We start from the raw sequence: 23,533 nt of genomic DNA, 5'->3' as shown, positions 1-23,533 counted from the left end.
AGAGGATGATAATTATATTCCCATCCTATAGGAATGCTCTCTGTAGGGGCGCCTGGGTGACTCAGTCAGTTGAGCGTCCGACTTCGGCTCAGGTCATGATCTCATGTTCGTGGGTTTGAGCCCGGCATCAGGCTCTGTGCTGACAGCTAGCTCAGAGCCTGGAGCCTGTCTTTGGATTCTGTGTCTCCCTCACTATTTCTGGCCCTCCCCTGCTCGTGCTGTCTCTAACTCTCAAAAATAAATAAAAAACATTAAAAAAAATTTTTTTAAAGGAATCCTCTCTATATTAAATGAGATAATACAGACGAAGTGCTTGGCACAGTGCCTGGCACATAACAGGAGCCCATTAATGGTAAACAATTATTTAAGAATAAAGGTCTTCTCAATCAAGAATTCTCAAACATTACCGCACAGATAATCCTTACAGGCAGTTAAAGCCAATCACAGCAGGAAACATTCTAAAAACCACTTCCCTGGAAGTGAATTCAGGTCTTATGATCCATGTGGGAACCAGAATCTGGGGTGCCAGCAACAGGTTTTTCAGGATATTTGCTTTCAGAAGCACCCGCCTCATTCCACTGCCCTCAGCCAGCAGGGCAATACCTGTGTCCCTCCCTGTCTTCCCACACCCCTCCACACAGAGAGGGGCCAGTTCTCACGCCTCCTGCTACATATTCCCATGAGTTTGCTCTCAAAGCTTCTAAACTAAAATTTCCTGGTGGAAATCCTTAGAAGCAAACTTCATGCTCTTATTTCTAATGCTTAAGAGGCATACCATTCTCTTTGCCCATTTCTTTCTGGAGTTTCCCCTGCGTCCCAGCAACAGTGTAAAGGTGAGAACAGTCCCCACACCCAGTGATAGAAGGAAAAGTCTGACAGAGGGGTAGGAGGCAGCCAAAGCAGTCTTTGTCCTTGTTCCAACATAAAGAACTTTTTCACAACATTTACATTTTAAAAGGTCAAGAGTGGTTATCTCTAGGTGGTAGGATTATAGGTATTTGGCATATTTAAAAATGATTTTCTACACTTACCTGTCTACAATAACTATGTATTATCTTTAACGTGATAATATCCTTTGGGCTCTTCTTTAATTACAAAAGCTTTTCTTTTTTTTTTTTTTAACTTTTTTTTAAGTTTATTTTTGAGAGAGAGCACACGCAAATGAGGGAGGGGCAAAAAGAGAGTGGGGAAAGAATCCTATGCAGGCTCCAGAAGGTCAGCACAGAGCCCAGTGTGGGGCTCAAACTCACTAACTGTGAGATCATGACCTGCGCCAAAACCAAGAGTCGGACATTTAACCAACTGAGCCACCCAGGCGCCCCTAATTACAAAAGCATTTTGTGCTCAATGCAGAACACTTGGAAGGCACAAAAGAAAACAAGTCCCTTTAACTCACATCATGTAAAGATAACAGCTGTTAACATTTTGGCATATGTCTTTCCAGACTTTTCTCTATGTAGAGATGCTTCATTTTTGTGATCTGGAAAAAAGTAAACAGTTAAGAGACAAAGCCTTGGGTCTTTAGTTCTCAATTTTATTTCTGTTTTTAAACAGCTTCTAACGGCTTGGAAATATCCCTAACAGCAAGGGCCCGCCCCATGCAATCCCGGGGGCTCCCCTAGCCAGTGCTGGGGTCCAGGCTCCAGTAACTCCCCCTCACCCACGTCAGCCATCAGGCCTATTTTCTCTCTGTCTCTGGAGACTTGGAACAGAAGAGGGTCTCCAGGGAGGGAAAATTGGAACTAAGGGATGCTGCGTGGAAGGACTGAGCTCAGACAGTTGCCTTTGTTAGTCTTAGGATATTTTGGGATTTGGTAGCATGCTCAGACAGACTGTGGGAGGGCGTAAAGAGGGGCTCCTGGACTCCTCTCCGGCCCCACGCGTTCCTGGGCAGGGCCTACAGCACCCCTTCCTCTTGCCAGGCTTAGCGCACTGCCCTTACAGGCTGGGCAAATGGGAGCCTGCAGTAATCCAGCTTGCCTTGCTGTGACCTGGTCAGTAAAGCTGTACTTTACTCCTGGCCTAGGCAGGGTGGGTCATCAGGAAGGGGATAACGATTCAGACCTGAGAATGCCCCACTGTCTCCTACCACAGGGCTTCGGACCTGCCTGTATCAACCCCTCAACAACTCTCACCTAGAGGAGAATAATACAAGGGCATCTCTTTGTGAGGAGGAGCAAACCTGGGCATTTAAATCCCCCAAGCATGGGCAGAGCTAGGCCCCCAGGTCAGAGACACCTCAATGCATGCACTAAAGCAGCAGGGGCAGCTCAGCCAGAGAGTAGGGGCCCACAGGGCTGGATCTACCCTCCCCCAAATCCTCTCCACACCCATGGTAACCATGGAAACATAACCACCCCCTCCTGCCAGCTGCCTGGGTTTAGACAACCAGGCCTGGCCCACCTCCACCCAGCCAAGGCCTGAACTGACGCCAGGCAGGCCAGAGTGACCGCAGGAAGAACTGGGATTGGGCGATTTGGTCAGTCCAGGCTTCCAGCGCAGCTTGGGAGGACTACCACAGGAGCCTCCATGCCTTGCTGCCTGGGCTGGGGTCAGAAAGGGCCTTCTCAGCCAGCGGCGGGCCAGCGGGCCGGCAGAGCCAGCAGCATGGCTCGGGACGCCCGCTGCCTGTGGGCTAACAGCTACTGTGGGGCAGTAGCCCTTGCTGCAGAAGCAGCAGCCTCTGGGCCTCACTGACGGGGCTTTCTGGCTGCTGCTCCTCCTGCGTGGGCCGCTCAGATAGCCCCCCAGGGCTGAGGATGTACCGATAGTCACTGGGGGTGCCCCCCACCGCCCCCACACCACTGCCATCCCCAGCCCCGCTGCTGGCCTGGTCCCCGCCAGGCAGCTCTAGGCAGCCTCCCTCGGCAGGCTCCTTGGCTCTCTCAAGGTTGATGTACAAGGGGTCCTGGCTGGTGGACAGCACTGACAGGTGGCCCAGGATGCTCTCCAGTTCCATTCGTAAGCATGTGAAGCTTGGGCGCTGCTTGGGGTCAGCACTCCAGCACTGGTACATGAGCTCATACCTGGGCAGAGAGAAGGGTGAGGGGAGGCAGTGAGGAGCCCGAAGGGGAAGCTGAAGCCCCTGAATCATATAGAACCAAGAGTTTGAAAACTCTTCTTTAACACACCCATATAAAGCCCTTACTGTGTATCAGACACTCTTCTAAGTATTTTACGTGTATTATTTAATTCTCACAACTCTGTGAAACAAATGAGCCCGTTTTCACCAATGTGGAAACTGAGGCCCAGAGAGGTTAAGAACCTTGACTAAGGTCACACATGTAGAAGCAGGTAGAAAGTGAGGCTCCAAGAGTCCCTCCAACGTTATAATGGGAGGGGGCTCTAGGAGTGTTTTTGTCTTGCAGAACACAGCATGGAGTCACTGTTATTTTAATGGGAAGGATCTGAATAGCCGCCCTTTGTCCTAAATCCTCCCCACTCAGACAGACTTAAATCTTCATTTTCATGGACACCTTTGAATATAGAAAAGCTTCCAACCCTCTCCCCCAGGCAGGAACACTTTTTACATACACTTTCAGGAGCCTTACAAATTCCCTGAGGTCATATCCCTGTTCCCAGGGAATGCCTCAGGCTGAAGGGAGAGGAAAAAAAAAAAAAAAAAACTAATAGAAAGGGGCTGAGACCAGATCCAGTCGGAGCAAATGCCTGACTCTCCTGTGCCCACAACAGAAGCCCTAAATGCTCCCCACACACTAGCCTTCCTGACAAGGGCCCCCAATGATGGGCGGAATGGTGCCAGACATCGAGGAGGCTATGGAAATGGTCCGGGGCCATGGGTATGTGGCCAGGCTGGGATACATTGTCAAGGCTGTGCTAGGAGCCAACTGGCGCCTGTCCACCAGGCTGCCTGGTAGGAGGCCAGAGCCCGCCCTATTGACAACAGTAGCTGCAGCCTAGGAGGAAACCAAGTCGGGCCTGGTCTCCACTGCCCAGCAGAGCCTCGACAGCTCCAGAAAGACTATAGCCACAAAGAGACCTCGGCTCCTGCCATGCCCTGAGCTGTGCTGAATGAGTAGGAGGTGCAGGGCCTGGCTTGTGCACTCAGATTTCCCTCTCACCCACAGTCCAGGCTCAGGGCACTTCAAACCCACTGCCCTAGAGAAAGAGGACCCCACCATTCAGGCTGAGACTTCCTCTGCCTGTCCATGTTCTTGGACCTCTGGTGGTCCCACCCCACAGAAATAGGGAGCACATTCCTTCACTGGATCAATGTGGATGCCCTCCCCCTGGTACTAGAGGAAAGGTCCTCCAGGGCCCCAGGGAAACTCTGGCTTGCACAGCGTGGGAAATAACACTAGAACAAACAAATTACATTTGGTGTCATAGTTAAGAGACACATATTCTAAAATCACAGGGATCTAGGTTCACATCCCAACTCATCTACTTAATAGCTGTATGACCTTGGCCATATTACTTAACCTCTTTAATCTCAGTTCCTCATCTACAAAACGGTGATAATGATAGTCTTTTCCTTACAGAGGTAGATGGGGATTACCTGAAAGAATGCCTGTAAAGTACCCAGCTACAGCTAGTAACACTGTCTTCCAGTCACGAGGGGCTCACAACACTCCCCTATTCAGTAGGTGTATCCTCACTCAGCCCCACTCCCAAAGGCTCTAGGCTTCCAGAAAGTTAAGAAGGCTGATCCCTTCTCCCCAGGATCTTAGGTCTCTCCACTCCCTCAAGAGGAGGCCAACCTCCCGCCCCCAGCGCCCCCTCCTTGTCTAGCAAGGAATGTGATAGAGCAGCAGTTTTTTCTTGCCCTGGTGCAGCCCTCTCTGAGAGGGAGGGAGGGCTCAGCCTAGGAGGTTTTCTATGACTAGCTGGGGACTGAGAAAGAGCGGGAGTGGGTAGAAGGTGACAGAAACTTGCACTGTTGCTCAACCCTGTACCTTCTGCCCTTGGGGTTCCTGGTTCCTCCTGGAAACTAGAGAAAATAAAGTGTAAGAAAAGGTGAAACAAGAAACACAGGATGGGCAAGGGGGAGAGAAAGAAAACAGGAGGTGACAAATAAAGAGGCAGTCTGGGACCACTCTGATGACAAAGACCAAAAAACAAATGGTCCAACTGAGGTTCTGAGCTCCCACTGGACCAGCAGCTGTGCTGGCAGCCAGGACCTGAACCCCTAAATTCCTATTTCCTCCCAGAATCCCCTTCTTAGGGCACTCACACGTCTTCTATACACTCCGGAGGCTGTTTCAGGCGGTTCCCGCCAATGAGGTAGTTGTAAATCTCAGCGTTCTCAATGCCAGCATATGGCGTCTGCCCACGTGTCATGATCTCCCACATGGTCACGCCGAAGGCCCACTGAGACAAAAGCAAGGTTGGAGGGGAGATGTCGTTAGGCTCCCTGAGCTGGGCAGACCCCTAAGGCAAGCACATCTTTGGGCTCAGGGGTCTTGTATAGGGGCAGCCAAAGCCCAGAGACCTGGCTAGGTCCCTGAGGATTCTAAAGGTCCACCCACACACTGGGGCCACACTGTTTATGTTACCACCAGGCTTCAGTGTGCCCCCTTGCTCACCACATCACTGTGCACAGTATAGATGTTGTCAGCCAGGCTCTCCAGGGCCAGCCACTTGACAGGCAATTTGGAGGCACAGCCCTGGCGATAGTAGTCCCCGCTATAGATCTTCCGGGAGAGCCCAAAGTCAGCCACACACACAGTCATGTCTTCTGCCAGCCTGTGAGGGGTGTTGGAGGGTGGAGTCAGCCTTCCCCCATCCTGGCAGCCTTACTAAAATCAGGGTATCTTTGCTCCCCAGCTGTCCCCACGCATAGCAGATACAGCCCTAGATGAGAGCTGACCATTAGCTGGTCCTCCTGTCACTAGCTGCTCCCTTCCACCCGAGCCCTCCAGAATTCACATACATGCAGTTCCGAGCAGCCAGGTCTCGGTGGATAAAGTTCCGGGAGCTCAGGTACTCCATGCCACAGGCAATGTCCACCATGAACCGGACCAGGGTCTGCAGGGGCAGGTTCTGGTGGGGCAGACAGGGCAAGTTCAGGCTGGATCCGCCCACCCAGACAGGGCAGAAGGAATGGGGTATCCTGGCCAAAAAACCTAAAACCTGTCCTTGGAGTTAATGAAAGAAGGAGGATAGTGGGACTTCCCAAGACAAAGAAACTATGGCAGATCTGAGAGAGAGACAGCACCTGAGAGTCAAGACTCTCCCCATGTGGAGTTCCACAGGTCTCTTCTCTCAGAAAGGGCCCTTGCCCAGACTAAAATTCCCAGCAGGGATCTGAGGGAGAAGGAAGCCTTCTAGCATAAAAAGGGTAAAACCCAGACTGCCTCTTCCCAACCAGCTTGATCAGCTCACCAAGCCAAACTCTCTCCCAGGGTCTCTGTCCCTTTACAACTCTTGGCCATTCCACCCCAGGCACTCACAAAGGGATTCTCCCCAATCCGGGAGGCGAGCAGGAAGGCGTGCAGGTCCCCATGCTTCATGAAGGGCAAGATGACCATGGGGATGGGGAGACGGCCTTTGGCTCTGCTTCGGAGGCTCACCCCTGGGGACAAGGGAGAGTCAGGAGCAGGGCACATAAAAGTCAAGAGATGGCTGGGTGTCCGCATGAGACCCCCTACCTGCTAGGTCCTCCCTCTAGCCTGGGCTCTGTTCCTTCCTTCCCCGGAAGTCCACAGTGGCCTGGTGACTACCCAAGATTTGGCTGCCCCCAGATCTCTGGAGCATCTTCTTGCCCCCTCCTTCTCCTCCTTTGTCCACATGGGCAGTCTTCATGTGCAGACCTTTGGTACAGGGCCTGCACACTAAATTCCTTACCTGGAGTCTGATCAGATTTCAACCAGGACTCTCCTCGCTATTTTGCTATCTACTTATTCACCAGGTTAAGTCGAAACTTCTCTCCCACAGGCTGCCCTCCCACCTCCCCATATCTGCCTACCATAAGAAGGAGCTCACCAACAAGCTTGGCCACATGTGGGTGGTCAAATTCCTTCATGCAAGCCGCTTCCCTGAGGAACTCTTCAATGTCGCTCGAAGCAATGATGTCAGCTGGAAGAAAAGATGGGAGGGAGGGAATGAGGGAGATGTGCCCACAATTCTGATCCAAGACTCCGAGGCCTTGTCCTTTCTGGGCTTCCCAGGGGGCTCAGGAAACAGAATGGCATGAGCAGGAGAAACCCCATGGAGTGGGACTATCCAACAATTTCTCTACTTGCTAAAAGGCTTGCCTTTGGTTTAGATAGCCCAGAAGCTCAAGCAACCACAGCTTTAATCACGTGGAATGAGCCCAAAGGACAGTCACTGCTGATGGCAGAGAGCAAAGGTTAGGGTGCAAACGTGTGTGGGTTTATGCCTTTGAATTATTCACAGGGTACACACAGCATCCTACTTAGTGCTGACTAACTCTTCTTTGAAAGTCTAGGGACCCAGCAGAGCCTGCTTCCAGATCAGTCACCCCTTCTACTCCTCACTTCATGTCTACTATTCTCTACTTACCTTTCAGCATCTTGACGGCCACTTTCACAAAGGAGCCATCCTCTTGCTTCAGCTGAGCCTCCCGCACTGAACCAAACTCTCCTAGGAACCGATCCAAATGATAGTGAGGCCACCGTGCCCCACTGCCCCCCACCCCCTTTTCTCCCAGATGACCCTCCACAGGAACACAAATCACTAGACTCTGGGGCCTTTACAGGAGGCTCCCTTGTATGTAGCCAAAGGAAGTATGCTGGGAGTGCTCCTTAGCCCTCCTCAGCCCCAGGCACCATTCCCCCAAACATCCCAAACTCAAGTGTCTACAAGTATATCCTGTTTATAGGAACTGCCCTAAATCCATACCCCCAAGTGACAGGAGTAACCAGACACACCCAGATATGGCAAACTCCACTCCTGCCAATCTCTACGCTGCCCCACACACCTTTGCCCAACATCCGGCCCAGGGTGAACTGCTGCTCTGGGATGAGCACATCCTCCAGTTTGTCCTTGAGTTCATCGCTGATGCCCAAGCTGTCCACTGTGGGGAGAGGGGTGGTAAGAAAGGAGAGGGGTTTCACCTGCTCCTGACTCATACCCCAGGCTCCACCCTCAGGGCAGACATGAGCTTAGTTTAGCTCTCCCATAGCTGGGTGGAGATACCTGTGAGGGTAGGTCTCTGTGTCTTTTTTACTACTGTGTGCTCAGGACTCATCAGTGTTCAGACACACTGGTCAAATTAATAAGCTATCAAAAAGAATACAGTTAGGGGCTCTCTCTGTCTCTCAAAAATAAACAAACATGAGAAAAAGGGTGTGTGTGTCTGTGTGGCTCAGTCGGTTAAGCCTCTGACTCTTGATTACACCTCAGGTCACGATTTCACAGTGGGGTGATCAAGCCCCTCATAGACAGAACCCTTTGTCAGGCTCCACGTTGGGTGTGGAGTTGGCTTGGGATTCTCTCTCTCCCTTCTCAGCTAAGGCAAATGCGCATACACTCTCTCTTTCTCTCTCAAAATAAATAAATAAACATTAAAAAAAGAAGGAAAAGAATACAGGTAGGGGCATGAAGACAGTCCATTTTTTTCTCCTGATTCCTCACACTCACGTGTGGCTTCGATGCGCTCAGGCCTTTCCCGATTGAAGGACCGGGCGGCCCGGAAGTGAACGGCTGGCTCCCCCCGGGCCATGACACTGTCAAAGGCTTGCCTAAGAGGAAACACAGGACTTGGAGTCAGCTCCAAGATCTACAGTCACCACTTGCCTCTTCCTCCATGGCCTCACCTCCTTACCCAAACCGTGTTTCCTTCCGCCTCTTTCGAAGCAGGATGAGGGCCAAGGCAGCAGCCGTCACCAGGGCCGTCAGCACACCCAGGACTACAGGCACCCAGGATGTGCGACTGTGGGGAGGGCCCTGCTGGCCTGTGGGAGACAGGGGGAGTGGTATAAGCTAGGCTGACATCAAGGAGTCCCCTGAGAACTTTCCAATGATGGCCATCTGGCCTGGTCAAGAGGTTCTCTTAAGTCAATAAAAGTCCCAAGTGGAAAGCAGCTCTAAAGAAGACCCAAGAGTTCCTACCCTGTCAGTGACTGGCTCTGGCTGTTGGGACTTACAACTCGACCAGGATTCCTATGCTAGTCCTGGAGCAGGGGGAGGAGAATGACTTATGGTTTAAATACCAACCCTGGCCCCAACTGCTGAGTCTTTGGGTCTGTTAGGAGGAAAGGTACTGCCAGCCTCCTTCCACCAGTCTAGGTTGCCCTTGAAAGCCTTGATCCCCTGTGCCCTTCCCCTGCAGGCCTTACCTGCATGGTCATGAGAAGAGACCACCAGTGGCTGACTCCAGGGCCCACAGCCAACTGCATTGGAGACGCACACACGTACAGTCAGGTCCTTCTGGGGGTCCCAGCCTGTCAAGTTGGCCCTGGTCCCCTCCACTGTTAGCTCACCCTGCAGCCAGGAAAAGCCCCCATCCCACACTTGAGTCTGAGGAAAAGGCCTCCAGCTGGGGCCTGAAAGGCAGAAAAAGGTCTAGCAAGGAACGCAGGAGGCAAGGGACACTGTGGGTTCAGGGGCTTCGCAACACAACCTGCTGGGAGCCATCACATTCCTGCTCCAGGCTGCAGAGGCTTCTCCAGAACACAGACAAGACTCAGTCCCAGAGGTGGGGGATGGGAGGGAACTAGGCTGGGGATAAGATGGCCTTATCTGCACCTCCCCCAGTTGGTGCAGGAATGTGCTTCCTGCTTTACAGAGTGGCCACCAGATGCAATCCTAACTGGAGACACCATCCAATAAGGAGGGAAGCCTGCAGGGGAAGGTGGGGAAAAGTGGACTCCGTGTCATGGTGGGAGGCCCAGCCCACTAAAGGACAGCCATTCAGAAGCTTTAAAGGCCTTCGAGTCCTGAAAGCTGACTCCGGTACACCTGGAGAATGGACGCTTGTCTCCCCTTACCTGGGTGCCTCTTACCTGGGTTCCGTTGTCTTGAACCCAGGACAGTTTATAGGGTCCCAGGGGGCCTTCCAAAGGGCCCTCAGGGATCACTTCTTCCCACTCCAGGATGAGGCCTGAGTCTGTGCGGATGGCATGGAGGTTCTGAGGAGCACTGGCTGGGGCTGTACCCGAAGAGAGAAGGCTACTAAGAGCCCTGTCCTTCCCACTATCACTATCCCATACTGGATTTTGGAACCAACTCCCAAGAACTGCACAGCTCAGAGATCCACAGGCAGGGTTTAAAGCTTGCCTCCCAGTTCTGACTGCTCTCACTTATAATCCTGGGAAGGACGAGTGAGCAATGACAGGACCCACAGCACTCGGCTAGGTATATAGTGCTGTTCTTGGTTACTGCCTCAGGACATCCTTCACCACTTCCCCCTCAAATCCCCACCAGCCTCTTTGCAATTGCTAAGACAAATACAAGCAGGTTCCTAACATAGGGTCTTTGCACTTGCTAAGCCGCTTCTGCACTGATTTTCCCCCAGTGTAGCTCCTTCTTTATCATTCGAACCTCAACCTCTTTATGGGGATATGCCTGGACCACTGTGGGGTACTTTTCAACAATCTTTTCTGATATCATCTGATATTTTATCTGATCTCTATTTTGCTTGTCCGTTCCACCCCCTAGAACTAAAGCTGCATGGGAAGGGAGCCGGATTTATCTAGTTCATAGGTATGCAGCAGACACTCAGTGTTTGCTGAATGAGGCAGGAACCTTCTTTTCAGTTGGCTTCTCTCTCAAACAACCTCATTCAGAACTGGAGCCAACATTGCCTCCTCCCCACTAGGGCCCTGCCCAGCCACTTTGCTCTTTAAGTTCCTTACCTAGACCCTTTGTCCGGAAGGGCACCCAGTCAGCATATGGAGAAGGCCCCAAGGCATTGGCACAGCGCACCCTGAGGCTGTAGTTGGTGGCAGGTGCCAGGTCCCGGAGCAGGCAGGTAAAAGGTGGCACAGGGACCACAACAGCCAGGACCTCCCAGTCTCCTGGTGCCTGTGTCACCTACAGAAAAGCAGCAAAGTAATGATGGAGAGGAGGGAGATAGAAAATGGGATTGTGGCAGAGGCATGGGGGGTGGGGGATCTTAGGTTAATGACTCCTCTAAGCCTCACAGCAAACATTGCAACCTATCCCCTCCCACTGGCCCCCACTCAAATAACACACCAGGTTCCACATCTCCATGCCTTTACAAATGCATGTTCCCTTGCTTGGAATGACCTTGCTTGCTCTTCCTAGGAAAGTCCAATTCATCTTTTAAGATTCAGTGCAAATACCACTTTTTCTGTCAAACACTTTCTCATCTACTCCAGAAAACTCATGCCCTTTTATGCTTGGTACATAACTGGGTTAGAATAGTTACCATGTATTGTAACCACATGGCAGTGCAAAGTCTCAGTTACTCAAGGGCAGAGTAACTGGGAGCCTAGCAGCACCATGAACCAAGACTTCACCTTACAGCTGGGGCACAGGGCAAGATTACAAATAGAGACCCATGTGCCACAAGGCTAAATATTTAAATGTTATAAATAAGCTAACAAATTATTAAATAAAATATTCCATCTTAGTATACTGACAAATAAAACCTCCAAATAACCTGGAGGGTCAGGTTTGCACTTATAATCCTGATTTCTTGGATTCCCAAGCCAGAAAGTGATGGCACAAGAGGAAGCCTCCGAGCCAAGGGTCTGCACCGTGAGGAACGTCAGATGCCCAAGTGTGGACAATACTGCCTGCACACCCCTCCCCCACAATGGGTGACCTTTGGACTTAAAGGTGCACAAACCAAAGGTGGGCCAGGGAAGAGACCCACACAGGCCCTGGAAGCAGACTGAAGAGCATAAGGCAAGAGAGCCCTGCTATCTAGAATATGGTATAGTGTGGCAGTTGGGGAAAGGGGAGGGGGTGTCCTCATTATCTAGATGGGCATATCCCCTTGGCTCTACAGACTCAGGGGCAAGGGGTGCAGCCAAAGAAGGGCTACAGTGGCATCCTCTAAATGATATAGCCCAGAGTAGTAGGGACTTCTGGCGGGGGTGGGGCAGAGGTGGGGGACTGCCTAGAAAAGTTTCAAGGTGCTCATTAAATACCTTTGAGTAAACAGATGAAAATAAACAAGGCTGCATGCATTGCTTCTTGTTTTTGTTATTACCTTACCCAGATTTTCCACTCAGGTGTTTAGAACCCCTCTGATCCCCTTGTTCTCTTCGGCATGAGTCGGGGTGGGGCAGGTATCAGCTAAATCAAAGGTTTGGGTTTTTGCCGACATAAGAAAAACCCTTCCAGGCATCCCAAATCTGCTCTAGTGATCTGCTTTCCAGCCTGAAGAATGTATGGGTTAGAGCCAACTTGCGAGTAACTTGGTTGCCAGAGCACCCTATAAGGGACAGTGGGTTGGGTTGTTCCTGGTAAGAGAGCAACACCTGAATAGGGCTAGAAACCAAGTCTCATGGGCAAGTGTAGGTAAAAGCAATACCACTGTGAACAAAGTGCCACAAGGCAGCCACAGAACAAACATGGCCAGGAGAGTCTGTCCTCCCTCTCAGCCTACCTGGACCGTACATGACTGGAGCAGGGCCAGGCCATCAGCACCTGGTGTCCAGGCCACACTAGCATTGCTGCTGGAGAGCTTTGTCACTGTGATGTTGAAGGGGGCTGCAGGCAGTGCTGTGGACAGGGAGTGAGAGTCAATGCCCTGGGGTTCAGTGCCCAGCAAGAATATGAGGAAGCAGAAGACATGGGAGTCCAGCCTTGAGTCCCTCCCTAAGGTCTGGAGTACCCCCAACCTAACGATGGCAACTAGATGCCTACTCGGAACTCCCAGGACCACAGTAATATACAAGCCAAGTAACCAGTAGGGCATAGCTGCTCCTACCCGGAAGAGTGCGTAGGCTGGGGAGTTAGGTTGCCTCTCTAAATCAGGGGCCCTGTCTGACCAAGGAATAGAGTCAGATAGTGGGTGTATGTGGGGACAGCACCTCGGCCTTGGGAGATACAAATGAGAAGCGGTCCCTGCAGCCACAAGCCATTCCTCCTCACACTGGCTCTCTTCCTCCTTTTTCCTTCCCTTTGTGCATACCAGCCCTTTGGATCTCCTCTATCAACCTGCTAGGCTGTTTTCCCCAGCCCCATTCCCTCCACAGGGGCTGGCAGAAGCAAGGTTGGGCATGAGCTTTGACCATCTCCTGCTCCTTCCCTCTCTCCCTCCCTCCCTCTCAAGGACTCTGCTTCGTGATGGGAAATCTGCTGTGACGTCAGGTTTCTATTCTCATCTCAGCCGTGGCAGGGTCTCAGGTGCTCTCACTAGGGATGGAACTCTGCCAATTAACCCCTCATCCCTCAGATCCCAGCAGGGCCGTGGGAAGCTAGAACACCAAATGACTGGAACTTCATACACTGCTGGACAGCTTGCTGTAAAGGCCCCTGCCTCGCCCACTCTCCCTCCCTCCCTCTCTCCCTCCCTCCCGCCAGTCCCCCTACCTTGAAGGCGAACAGTGGCTGGGCGAGAAGAGGCCAGGCCTTTAAGGTTGTGAGCTTCACAGGAGAACACCGTGCTCTGTGTCACCCCTGAGGTCAGAAAACCTCAGTCAGCACCCCCCAAGCAGCAACTTGCATTTACTCTGAGACCGAAGAAGGGGGATATGTAGGCTCTGGATCTGAATATCCTAGAAGTCCTCAAGCCAAAGGAGGGGCTAAACAATGGGATATGTTGGAAGGAACAGGGACTTTGTAGTCTAATGAGCCTGGATATAAATCCCAGGGCTGAGGCTCTGTCTTCTCATCTCCCAAATGGGAGAACTATGAGAACCAAACGACATAACACACATAAAGCGCATGGCACAGTGAGCACTTGAGGAATGTTCTACTACTCCTCCCTACCTCAATCCGACTCCCACAGACAGCACAAAGCTGCCTCCCTTTTCTGTTCACTCCTCTATTGCACATTCCAGAACCCTTCTTTATTTGCTCTGTGTGTATCATTGTTATATTTGCAAATTCTTTGCCTTGAAATAGTTCTCAGTTCCTTATGCATGTGTCTTGTCTCCCCAATTACACTAATTCCTTGGGGGCTGGGCTGATGGTTTCTATTTCTTTTGTATTCGCTCTATCCCCCGTGGTGCCTAGCTCAGTGTGGTATGTGGAGTAGGAGTTCACTGAGTGATTATTATCAGGCTGGCTGCCTGAGGTCCCAACCACGCACATCTGGAGAGAAATGAACCCAAATTTCCCTCTAATCTGCTCCATCCCAGCACCTCCTGAACAGGTCCCGCACCCCACCTCATCTCAAGATTCATATTGCTAGGGCACTTGGCCTGTCAGAACCTGTCCCTCTCTCCTTCCAGTATGTAAAACCAAGCTCAGATTCCCTACTTTTTTGGTCAGTTTAAGCCTTGGCCGGGGTACCTTAGCTTTATTTCATAGATAAACGAGCCTCACAAGCCTCAGAATATGCGTGAAGATCTTGGGGTCCAAGTGGGTGTACAGGTAGGTGTTACTGCTTTGGGTCTATCTGTGTGGAGGTATGCACAAATAGTTGCTTGAGAAAGTCTAGAAATTTCTGGAAAGGACCATTAGGAGAGGAGGCTCCTGTATCTTTGTGCTGCCACCCCCCACCTTTCCTTCTCCCTGCCATTCCCCACTCTGCAGCCCTAGACTCTCGTCTTCTAGGCAAGTCTGCCAGACACGCCTCCTAGTTCTGCGTGGGCTGGTTCCTGGCTCCTTCCCTTGGAAGGGGTGGGGGGAACGGGTGCCCCTGGTTCCACACGATTCCATCTCCCAGGGCCAGCTGCGCACGGCCGACCGGGACTACTGTGGAGGACAGCAAGAGGCTCCAGCACCTTCAAAGCACACCCAGCAGGATTACAGCTAATCGGCCCACCCGACCAGCCTAGCACACCTGACTAAATGAGCTTAGTAATGGTGCAGGTCAGGTACCCAGGGACCTGGGTGTTTTCTGGACACTTCCAATAGCATACCTGGTGATTTACACAGATTTGAACTCCGCCAGCCTCACCACCTCTGCTCAAAGCCCCCTCCTGATGCTGCTCACCTGTTACATTTAAAACAGAAGGAGAGGGAGCAGGTCCCCCAACCTTTGTGCCTCCTCTCCACCAGACAATGGTAACGGGTTCAGGGGGACCCACGGCCTCACAAGACAGCTGGAAAGGGGCATTGGGTGGCACTGCCAGATCTTTTGGCTCCACAGTGAAAAATGGCACACCTAGAGAGAAAGGGGGGGTGGGGAATGAGCCTTGCCACCTCTGGGTTTCCAACCACCCAAACCACAAGTTTGCTACCATTTGTGCCCTCTGTGCAGAGGTCCCACAGGCCCTCATGATTGGGTCAATTGCAGAACAGACCATCTAACTGGAGAGGGAGCTTCTCTTCTTTGTGCACCTTAGGAATATCCTTTATACTGTCCTCTTGGACATGGTAGATTCTCTCTTCCCAGACCTGCCCTGACAGCCCTTCTCAGAGCAAGGGAGGAAGCAGAGGGTGGGGAGGGTCAGAAAGGGAGGGGGAGTGGGCGGAAGCTTTAGCAGAGTTCTGCTGGCAGGCCCCAGATCCAGTTCAGAGCTCTTTGTTACTTTCTTAGTCACTTTGTTTTCCTGGGCTGAACAGCTCTGAGCTCCCGCAGCTGCGGATCCTTCCTCCCCTCCCCCACCCCTCCCCACTCCTGGCGGGGCCACTTGGCAAAACAGGGTCCAGCCCCAGATGGGTGATTGAGGCTTGTTGCTCAGACAACTGAATCTGACGGCACCCCATATATTGTAGTCCTAGTTGCCCCCTTGGCTCTGAAATACCCAGACTCCAATGGGTATGGTCTTCCAATGTCTGGGGTAGGTCTGGAGCCTGGTGCAATCAGGCCCTGAGGGCAGGTGGGCAGCCCAGCTTCTCACCAACCCTTCTGCAGAGGTGTAGTCACTAGCGGACAGCACCCTCTCCAGGCCAACGTGCCCACCCGTGTCTCCGCATCCTCACCTTCTACCGTGAGCCACACTGGCTGGGAGGTCTCAGTTTCACCCCCATCCTCCACTTGGCACCAGTACCGGCCTGCATCAGAGCGCTCCACTGACTTCAGGCTGTGGAAACAGGACACCAGGCTTGCCTCCCAGGGTCAAGAGGGGGCAGCTGTGTTGAGCAGACTCAGTGGGTTCAGCCTGCCCCCACTTCTGGATGTTTCCATACAGTGCCAAAACAAAAACAAAAAAACCAAAACAACAACAAAAACAAAAAAAACCCAAACCTCTGGGCAGCAGCATTGCCCCCAGTTCCCAAGCCCCCCAAAAAAGCATAACTTGCCCCCAGGCTGGCATGCCACACTTTTCCCCACAGTCCTGCACCTGAGGAAGCCAATCCAGTGCTGCTCACTGACTGGGATGTACACTTGATCCACACTCTGGACCACGGCCCCATCCTTCACCCACTGTATCTCAGGCTCCTCCATTCCCTCCACACTGCAGTTGAGCTTCACCGGCTGCCCCTGAGATACTGTCAGCTTCACTGGGGCTCCCATGAGCTTCAGGCCTGAGAGGTGGGAAGGAGAATATGTCAGTCTGCTTGAGAGGGCCCCTGTCCCTGGAAATATCACCCATCCTCTTCTAGAACTCAGTTTCGGGGTTGGAGGGCTCATTCTCATCTAATGGTCAAGAAAGCAGAGGTTGGACAGGGTGGGAAGGAAGGTGGCCTGGGCCTTGTATGGGGAGAGGAACATGAGAAGCTCTCCAGGCACCATTTCCGCCACTGCCAAGTCCCCCCAACCCCCACCCCCCAGCTGTAAGATAGTGACCTCTTCCCCATACCTCCCTACTGGGCAATGTTAAATTCAAGCCCAACCACCAAAAGGAAGACAAGCTGGACTTAAAAGGTGGGGCATCTTATACACCTCCGGCAGGTACTGCCCTGGGAATGACTGCTAAATCCATCTTGTGCAACAGGCGGCCAGCTCTCTGCCCAAGGTGTCAGGCCAGACCTCACACTGCTGCTGGCACCCCCTATACCCCAACTTGGCAAATTAAAGGAGGCTGAGGAAGAGAAGGAGGGGGTGCTCCCCTGAAGTGGAGAACATATGGCTGTAGAACCACGTCAGATCAAACACATGGCAGCCTTCCTGGCAGCCACCCGCTCTATTAATACCTGAATGTGTGCAGGGGCGGGTGCTAGGGAGGTAGGAGGTAGAAGGAAGGGGAGGGGCCCTGAACAGGGAGTCCAAGACCCCTGAGCTACTGTCACACCAACAGGAGCCACCCTGTGGAGCACTACCTTCTGCATGCATCCACACACTCACATACTCAAACACAGACACACAGGCGCGCGCGCACACACACACACCCCTCCTGGCATGTTTTTAAAGCAGAGAGGAACACGTGAACTATCCACATAGCTGAATCCGGTCCTGCTTCTTCCTACCCTTCGCTGTGCAACTCTAGGCAAATTCCTGGGCTCTCTGATTCTGAGATATACACCTTTCAGCTTATAAATACTTGTCACTCTTTCCCTTCCCTTCCTTAAGAATCTGATATGGCAGGGAGTGCTGGCTCTAAACAAGGCGCCAGCTCCGTGGCTGCTGCTTTAGTCTGTGTCACAAGGCCAGTTACAGGGCAAGAAGGGATAACCTCACACCGCATGTACACTCAACCATCCCAGAGGTGTGTAGTGTGAACTTGGAGATAGGAGTGCTGCAAGAAGCACTCCCACAACCGGCAAATGCCTCAGTGGGCATGTGGGAACACAAGGCTAACCTAACCTCCACAAAGACCAGCAACCTTCGTTCAGCCCATACCTCCAACCATCCCCGTTTCAGGAAGCTCTGAGTGGGTACAGGACCTAGAGTAAGTCCAGATGTTTTCTGTGACTGGGCACCCTCACAGCCCCTGTACCCTATATGGTGCATGGTTCTCCTGGGCGTTCAGTCCAGCTCCAGTGATTTCAGAGTGGGACCTTCGTGTGTTGGGCCGGCAGAATTGGGGTCTCCAGGACTGGGAGCGGAGAGTAAACAACTAGGTACGTCGAGGCGGGAAAATCCAGTCTCGAACATCCCCCTCTGACCACTCAGCCCACAGCCCCACTCCTTTCCCTTTCACCCCGCCAGAAGAGCCCCGGACGCGAGAAAGTTGGGGGTGGGGCCCCGGCCCGAGGGCCGGCAGCAGATACGGCGCTGAGCCCCTTCCCCCTGCCCCCAAGCCTTGGCCTTCCAGCTTCGGTCCCCCTACCCAAGTCTCCGGCCCGCCCAGGCCCGGGGCTCGCTTGGCTGCGATTCCTGGGCGCGCGCCCGGCCGCGCCCCTCCGCAGCCCCCTGCGTTCCGCCGCCTCCCGACCAAGCCCTACCTGCGGCCACCGGCTCTGCGAGCAGCAGAGCGGCCAGACTCGCCAGCAGCAGCAGCGGCGGCGGCGGCGGCGGCGGCGGCGGCGGCGGCAGCGGCGGGAGCCCCGGCCGCCCCATGCTCCGCCTCAGCGCCATCGGCGGCGACGCCGCACCATGCCGGGCCCGGCCCGCGAGCGACAAGGGAGGAGGGAGGAGGAACTGAGGAGGAGGGACGAGAAAGGAGGGCCGCGGGAGGGGCGGGGGCCGGTACGGGGGCGGCGCTGGGGCCCGCGCCTGAGAGACCCGCGCGCGCAGCGAGTCTCGGCGGCCGCCGTCCGCAGCGCCGGGTCCCCGGGGCCGCTGCTGGGCCACCGCGCTCCTTCCACAGCCGTCGCCGCCGTCGCCGCCGCCGCCGCTGATTCATGTTCTTCGAGCCGCCGCCTCCTCCCCAACCAGCCCGCCCGCAAGCCTGAGCTCGTACTGCCCCCCCGCGGAGCCTCGAGCGGCTTGCTCCGAGCGCCTAACCGGCTGCCGCCTGCCCGGCCGGCCCCCGCTCGCGGGCCTCCCCTACCGCGGCTGCACCCCGGGCCAGCTTCGCCTGAGCCGACCCGAGGATCGGTGGTGCCCGGGTGGCGCAGCCAGCCACGCCCCTCCTTTCCCTAAACACACAGCACCTTTTCAAACCTAGCACTCCAGATCCTGCCGTCAAACCTCGCTAGAGCCTCTACCGCACCCCAACTTTTGTCCAGGCTCTGATGCCATAACCTCGTCCCCCCTCTCAAAACATAAAGCATCTCAATAGACTAGATTCCCACCCATCAGAGGCCCTGAAATCGTGACTCAAGGCTTCCCCCACTGGACTTACTAACACCCCTTCGTGCTTCTTTCTTGAGCCTTTCACCCAAATTTCCCTTTTTCGTGCTCCATATCTCACCCCTTTATCTCCAAGATCTTGGGCCTTGGGTCTTGAGTTTTCCAAGATCTTTTTGGTAATCCTCAGGTTTTAACTGACATCCCCATTGCTACTCTACATAGGCCAAAACCCAATGGCTTTCGGGGCTGTCCTTCTTCCTCGTTACTTCCTCTGTTTCTATCCCCCATTCCCTAGGACATGGTGTGAAAGTTGGCCATATCATCACAGTATCCAATAAAACATTAGCTATTATTAGTAGATCACCTTGCACACAGTAGGTATTCCATAAATAAACAGACTGATGCCTGTTAAATTAATGCATAATTGCCTCAGAGCTTGGCCTGCTCCACAACCAGTAATCACCGGGGTGGCTGTGCCCAAAGACATCTTGTTAGGCAGATACAGAGCTGGTTCCAAATGTAGCCTGACAAGGGTTCCCCTCGCCTTGCCTCCACCTGTCCCCTGGAGCCTACTCCAGAGGGCTCTTCCCAGAAGTCCTGGGTAAGGAGGAAGGACAAGCCACTCCTCCTCCTGTTTCCCGCAGCCACACTGGATCTTATCAGGGATTCTCCTGAGCAGCAGGGGCCTGCCTCTTCCTCCACTTGGCCCCATCAGTGCTTGCTTATTAATTATACTAATGATAACAACAACAGCAGTGCTGGTGGCAGCCTTAGACCCAGCTGGGGGCGCCCCCAGGTGGCAACACAGGGAGAGATTCCAAAAGGGCTGTCAAACATGGTTGGCAGGGGACCTGAGGTCTGGTTTAGATGAGCACTCCGCCAATTTCCTTGGGTAGCATGGGTGGGCTCCAGGACCCCTAAAGGAAAAAAACTTGCTCCATTCCAGAATCCACAGCTTCTGAGTTTGGGCTGAGTTGGATCAGGGGAGGCAGACAGCAGTCTGGGGCTGAAGCCAGGTTCACCAGGGTCATGCGACTGCGGCAAAGTGGCTGCTGCAGCTCTACGCTTAAGCTCTTGTCACTCCTCCACCTCTCCTGTCTCCAGGGGATTTCAAGTTTCCAGTGAAAGGCAGCCTCCTCCTATTGACTCTCGTTGACATTGGAAAGACGTCTCCTAGAGGATGTTGAACCCAGAGCCCAAATCCAACCTTCCACTTTCTTTTCTCCCCTCATTTCCTCCCCATCATTTCCTGAACTCTTCTAGGGAATGCCAGCCTAAGGACCATCCTTTGCCATCAGTCAAAACAGGCTTCCTGGATATGTCATAGAAGCCACTGCATTCTGTACTCACAGCCTTGACAAACTTCCTATCTCAGCTGCAGCCCTCAGGCACATCTCTGTCACCCTGGGGCAGCACACTTTCCATGTGGGGTCAGGAGCCCTGAGGCCCTGCTTCCTCTACCCCTGCTTTTGAATCGTTATCAATTCTTAGTGTTTCTACTTACAGGGTAGGGGGTACTGTGGGGTCCTGGTCTTCTGACTTTCCAGCTCCCACATAGAGGGCTTGCTTTCCTGAGCCCTCGCAAGAGCCCTCTTCTTACCTATCTACCCCGTCTCTCTCTTTGTGTATCTCTACCTCTCTTTCTCGGCACGGAACATGCTTTAAGGGTATGTGAGCAGGTGTGATTTTGTGGAAGAAGTGTGTAGGTGGGTGAGAGGGTGTGCATTGTGATATACGAGGGAGGGTGTGCATTTGTGCAAACTCTAAATGTGACTGACACTTTGTGGGTGGATGGGGAGAAAGTGTGTGTGTGTGTGTGTATGTGTGTGACTGAAGGAGGTTGGCTGCCTGTGCAAATTCATGCCTGCAAAATCTCCCTTCCTTTCATAAATGCATTGCTTCAAGGAAACTAATCAAATCAACAGGAAATGTATTTGACATAATGCAGGAGCAGCTGTCCCAAGAGTTCCTGTCCTCAAAACAGAACCAAAGCCAGCTCTGATCTATCCCAGGGGAGTAATAAGGGGCCATGGGGAGAGGAAGGGCCAGCAGCAACCCATTATTATGGATGGAGCTAGGTTGGGCCATGGCATCTCCCTACTTGGGTGAAGTAATATCTGCCCACTCTGCCTTTTATGATCCAGGACTGCTCATAAAGTCCAGAGATAGAGAGAAGACACAGACAAACCTGGAAATAAAAACCATCTGCCCATAGTAGCAGAACTCCTTGATGGCAATTTCCAGCAGTTTCAGGAAGCAGCTGCTTCAGCTTCTTTTTCAGAGTTAGGACCTTCTACTCCTTTCCTTCCTACTCAGGCACGGGGTGGAGGGGGTGGGGGTGGACCAAGAAGTAACCAAGGTAAGCCATGGGGTCAAGGTAGTCTCACTGCCCTGTGACCAAGGACCCATTATTTCCCAACTACTAAAAAAAAAAAAAAAAAAAAAAAAAAAAAAGGATCCTTGGGACCCATTGAGGGTTGGGAAATCCCACTTAGGGAATGGGAAGGTCACAGACTGTGCTCCCCATCACCTTAGAGAAGGCAGGGAGTCCACTCCAGGGCTTGGAGGAAAACTGCCTGCAGGTGTGATGCCAGTTGCACCTGCAAAACACCCCTTGCCTGAGACTTCTGAGTCAGAAACAGTGCCATTCCTTGCCCAGTTGAAGATGACGCATAAAGGTAAATCCCTTGGAGAAACCAAACTTAGATGGAGTGTCACAGAGAGACTTTCAAATGGTCAGAGTTTTTCCCCAAAAGGAACCTTAGGAGGTAGGAAGAGAGCAATAAGTTTGAGGCTTCTGAAACCGCAGATGGGTCTAAATGAATGGAAGAAAAAAATTGTCCTCTTCAAAATTTCATCTAGGGAATCACCCTGAAAGCAAGACTTCCATGTGTAAGGGCCCTTGTCAGGTGTCAAAGGAAATATATGTGAGTGTGAGTATATTTGTTTGAATGCCCTATATCTAGCTGTCTGTATTTTTCTTTTTGGCCTTCTTTAACTACAGCCTGGCCAGTAATTTTTAAAAACTTTTTATAATGAAATATTTTAAACATATACATGAGTAGAGACCAAAGTGCAGTAGAATCCCAATGTATTCATCACTCCACTTCAATGATTATCTTAGCCAATTGTGTTCTATTGTCCCATTTTTTGAGTTCTTAAAAGCGAATCTTAGCCATATTATTAACTTCAGCTATAAATATTACACTGTAGCAGACTTAAAAAAACCTCATCCATATGTAGATTCAGTTGGTTACATATAGAAATATTTATAGGTATGTGCATATAACAATATACAGATATATTTCCTTTGTCAGTTGAGAAGGGCCTAAAAGCAAGATACCCCAGTAACAATGAGCATACCTATCACCCAAATTTTGGTTTCTAATCCCATTTCCCAATAAAAGGAACCAAGGAGTTTTGGACAAATGGCTGATTCCGTGATTGGGGCATGAAATATACAAAATGATCTCAGAGCATCTTGTAGTGCCAAAAAGAACTGCTCAAAAACCCAAACCCAAACCCTCCCCCATCCTCCCCACACACAGTGATGGTATCTATCAAAGGGTCAAATATTTTGAATAAATAAGTTAATGGGGAGCATAGACAAATCTGCCATACAGAAGAATTACAAATAACTTATGTAGACACTCCATACTTAAGGAGAGGTAGCACATCTCCACACTCAAGTGTGGGCCATTTCTTCCAGAGGATGGGATGGGAAGCAGGGGTAGTATAAGTAACTTTATACTAGAAAGATCTGAAATTTCCTCAGCCAGGCAATTAGGTGATTAAGGTTAATATCCACAGTGGTAGGTCATATTGATAGTAGGTGCCCTTGATATAATATGATAAAAATAGTATTTCATCTCTGTGGTCTTCTTCTCCAAAACCCATAACCCCACTGTTATCATGAGAAAAACATCAGACACATCTCAAATAAAAGACATTCTGTACAATCCTACCAGTACTACTCTGTCCAGCTCATCAAAAACAAACAAACAAACAGTCTACAAAACTGTCACCATCAGGAGGAGCCTAAGGAGACATGACAACTAAGTGTACTTATGGAACAGAGGAAGGACATTAGGGTACAGTTGAGGAAATCTGAATAAAATATGGACTTTAGTTAGTAATAATGTATCAATATTGGTTCATTAATTCTAACAAATGTACCATTTAACATTAGATGTTAAAAACAGGAGAAACTGGGGCACCTGACTGGCTCAGTGCGTATAACACATGACTCTTGATCCTGGTGTCCTAAGTTCAATCCCCACATTGGGTGTAGACTTTATTTTTAAAAAACTGGGTGGTTTACTTGGTTGAGCAACTGACTCTTGACTTTTGCTCAGAGTAGAAGGATCCTAAGATTGTGGGATGGAGCCCAGCACGAGTGTGGAGCCTGCTTAAAATTCTCACTCTCTCTCTCTCTCTGCCCCTCTCCCTACCCCTCTCTCT

General features: G+C 51.8%; 1 protein-coding gene across 2 annotated transcripts; it reads right to left on the bottom strand.

Moving 5' to 3' along the window:
• Nucleotides 1–1,513: 1,513 nt before the first annotated feature.
• TYRO3 (TYRO3 protein tyrosine kinase) lies at nucleotides 1,514–18,521 on the bottom strand. 2 transcript variants are annotated; one of them, XM_039232826.1, is made up of 19 exons: nucleotides 18,283–18,521; nucleotides 16,299–16,482; nucleotides 15,937–16,037; nucleotides 15,005–15,175; nucleotides 13,435–13,521; nucleotides 12,506–12,621; nucleotides 10,782–10,959; nucleotides 9,915–10,075; nucleotides 9,264–9,408; nucleotides 8,750–8,879; nucleotides 8,566–8,666; nucleotides 7,904–7,999; nucleotides 7,486–7,566; nucleotides 6,946–7,038; nucleotides 6,414–6,535; nucleotides 5,894–6,003; nucleotides 5,547–5,706; nucleotides 5,195–5,331; nucleotides 1,514–3,026 (listed from the first exon to the last, which is right to left on the bottom strand). In XM_039232826.1, exons 1-19 carry the CDS (start codon nucleotides 18,413–18,415, stop codon nucleotides 2,636–2,638), a joined length of 2,697 nt encoding a protein of 898 aa, XP_039088757.1. In that variant the 5' UTR covers nucleotides 18,416–18,521; the 3' UTR covers nucleotides 1,514–2,635. The 2 variants fall into 2 exon arrangements, with proteins under 2 accessions (XP_039088757.1, XP_039088758.1); XM_039232827.1 differs by having other exon boundaries at nucleotides 9,930–10,075; nucleotides 18,283–18,520.
• Nucleotides 18,522–23,533: the final 5,012 nt, after the last annotated feature.

This window comes from Hyaena hyaena, unplaced genomic scaffold, assembly GCF_003009895.1.
Source record: "Hyaena hyaena isolate Hyena2069 unplaced genomic scaffold, ASM300989v1 scaffold_70, whole genome shotgun sequence".
In the NCBI taxonomy this organism is placed as follows: Eukaryota; Metazoa; Chordata; class Mammalia; order Carnivora; family Hyaenidae; genus Hyaena; species Hyaena hyaena.
The sequence above is the reverse complement of the archived record's forward strand: the minus strand, read 5'-3'. Positions and strand labels throughout refer to the sequence as shown.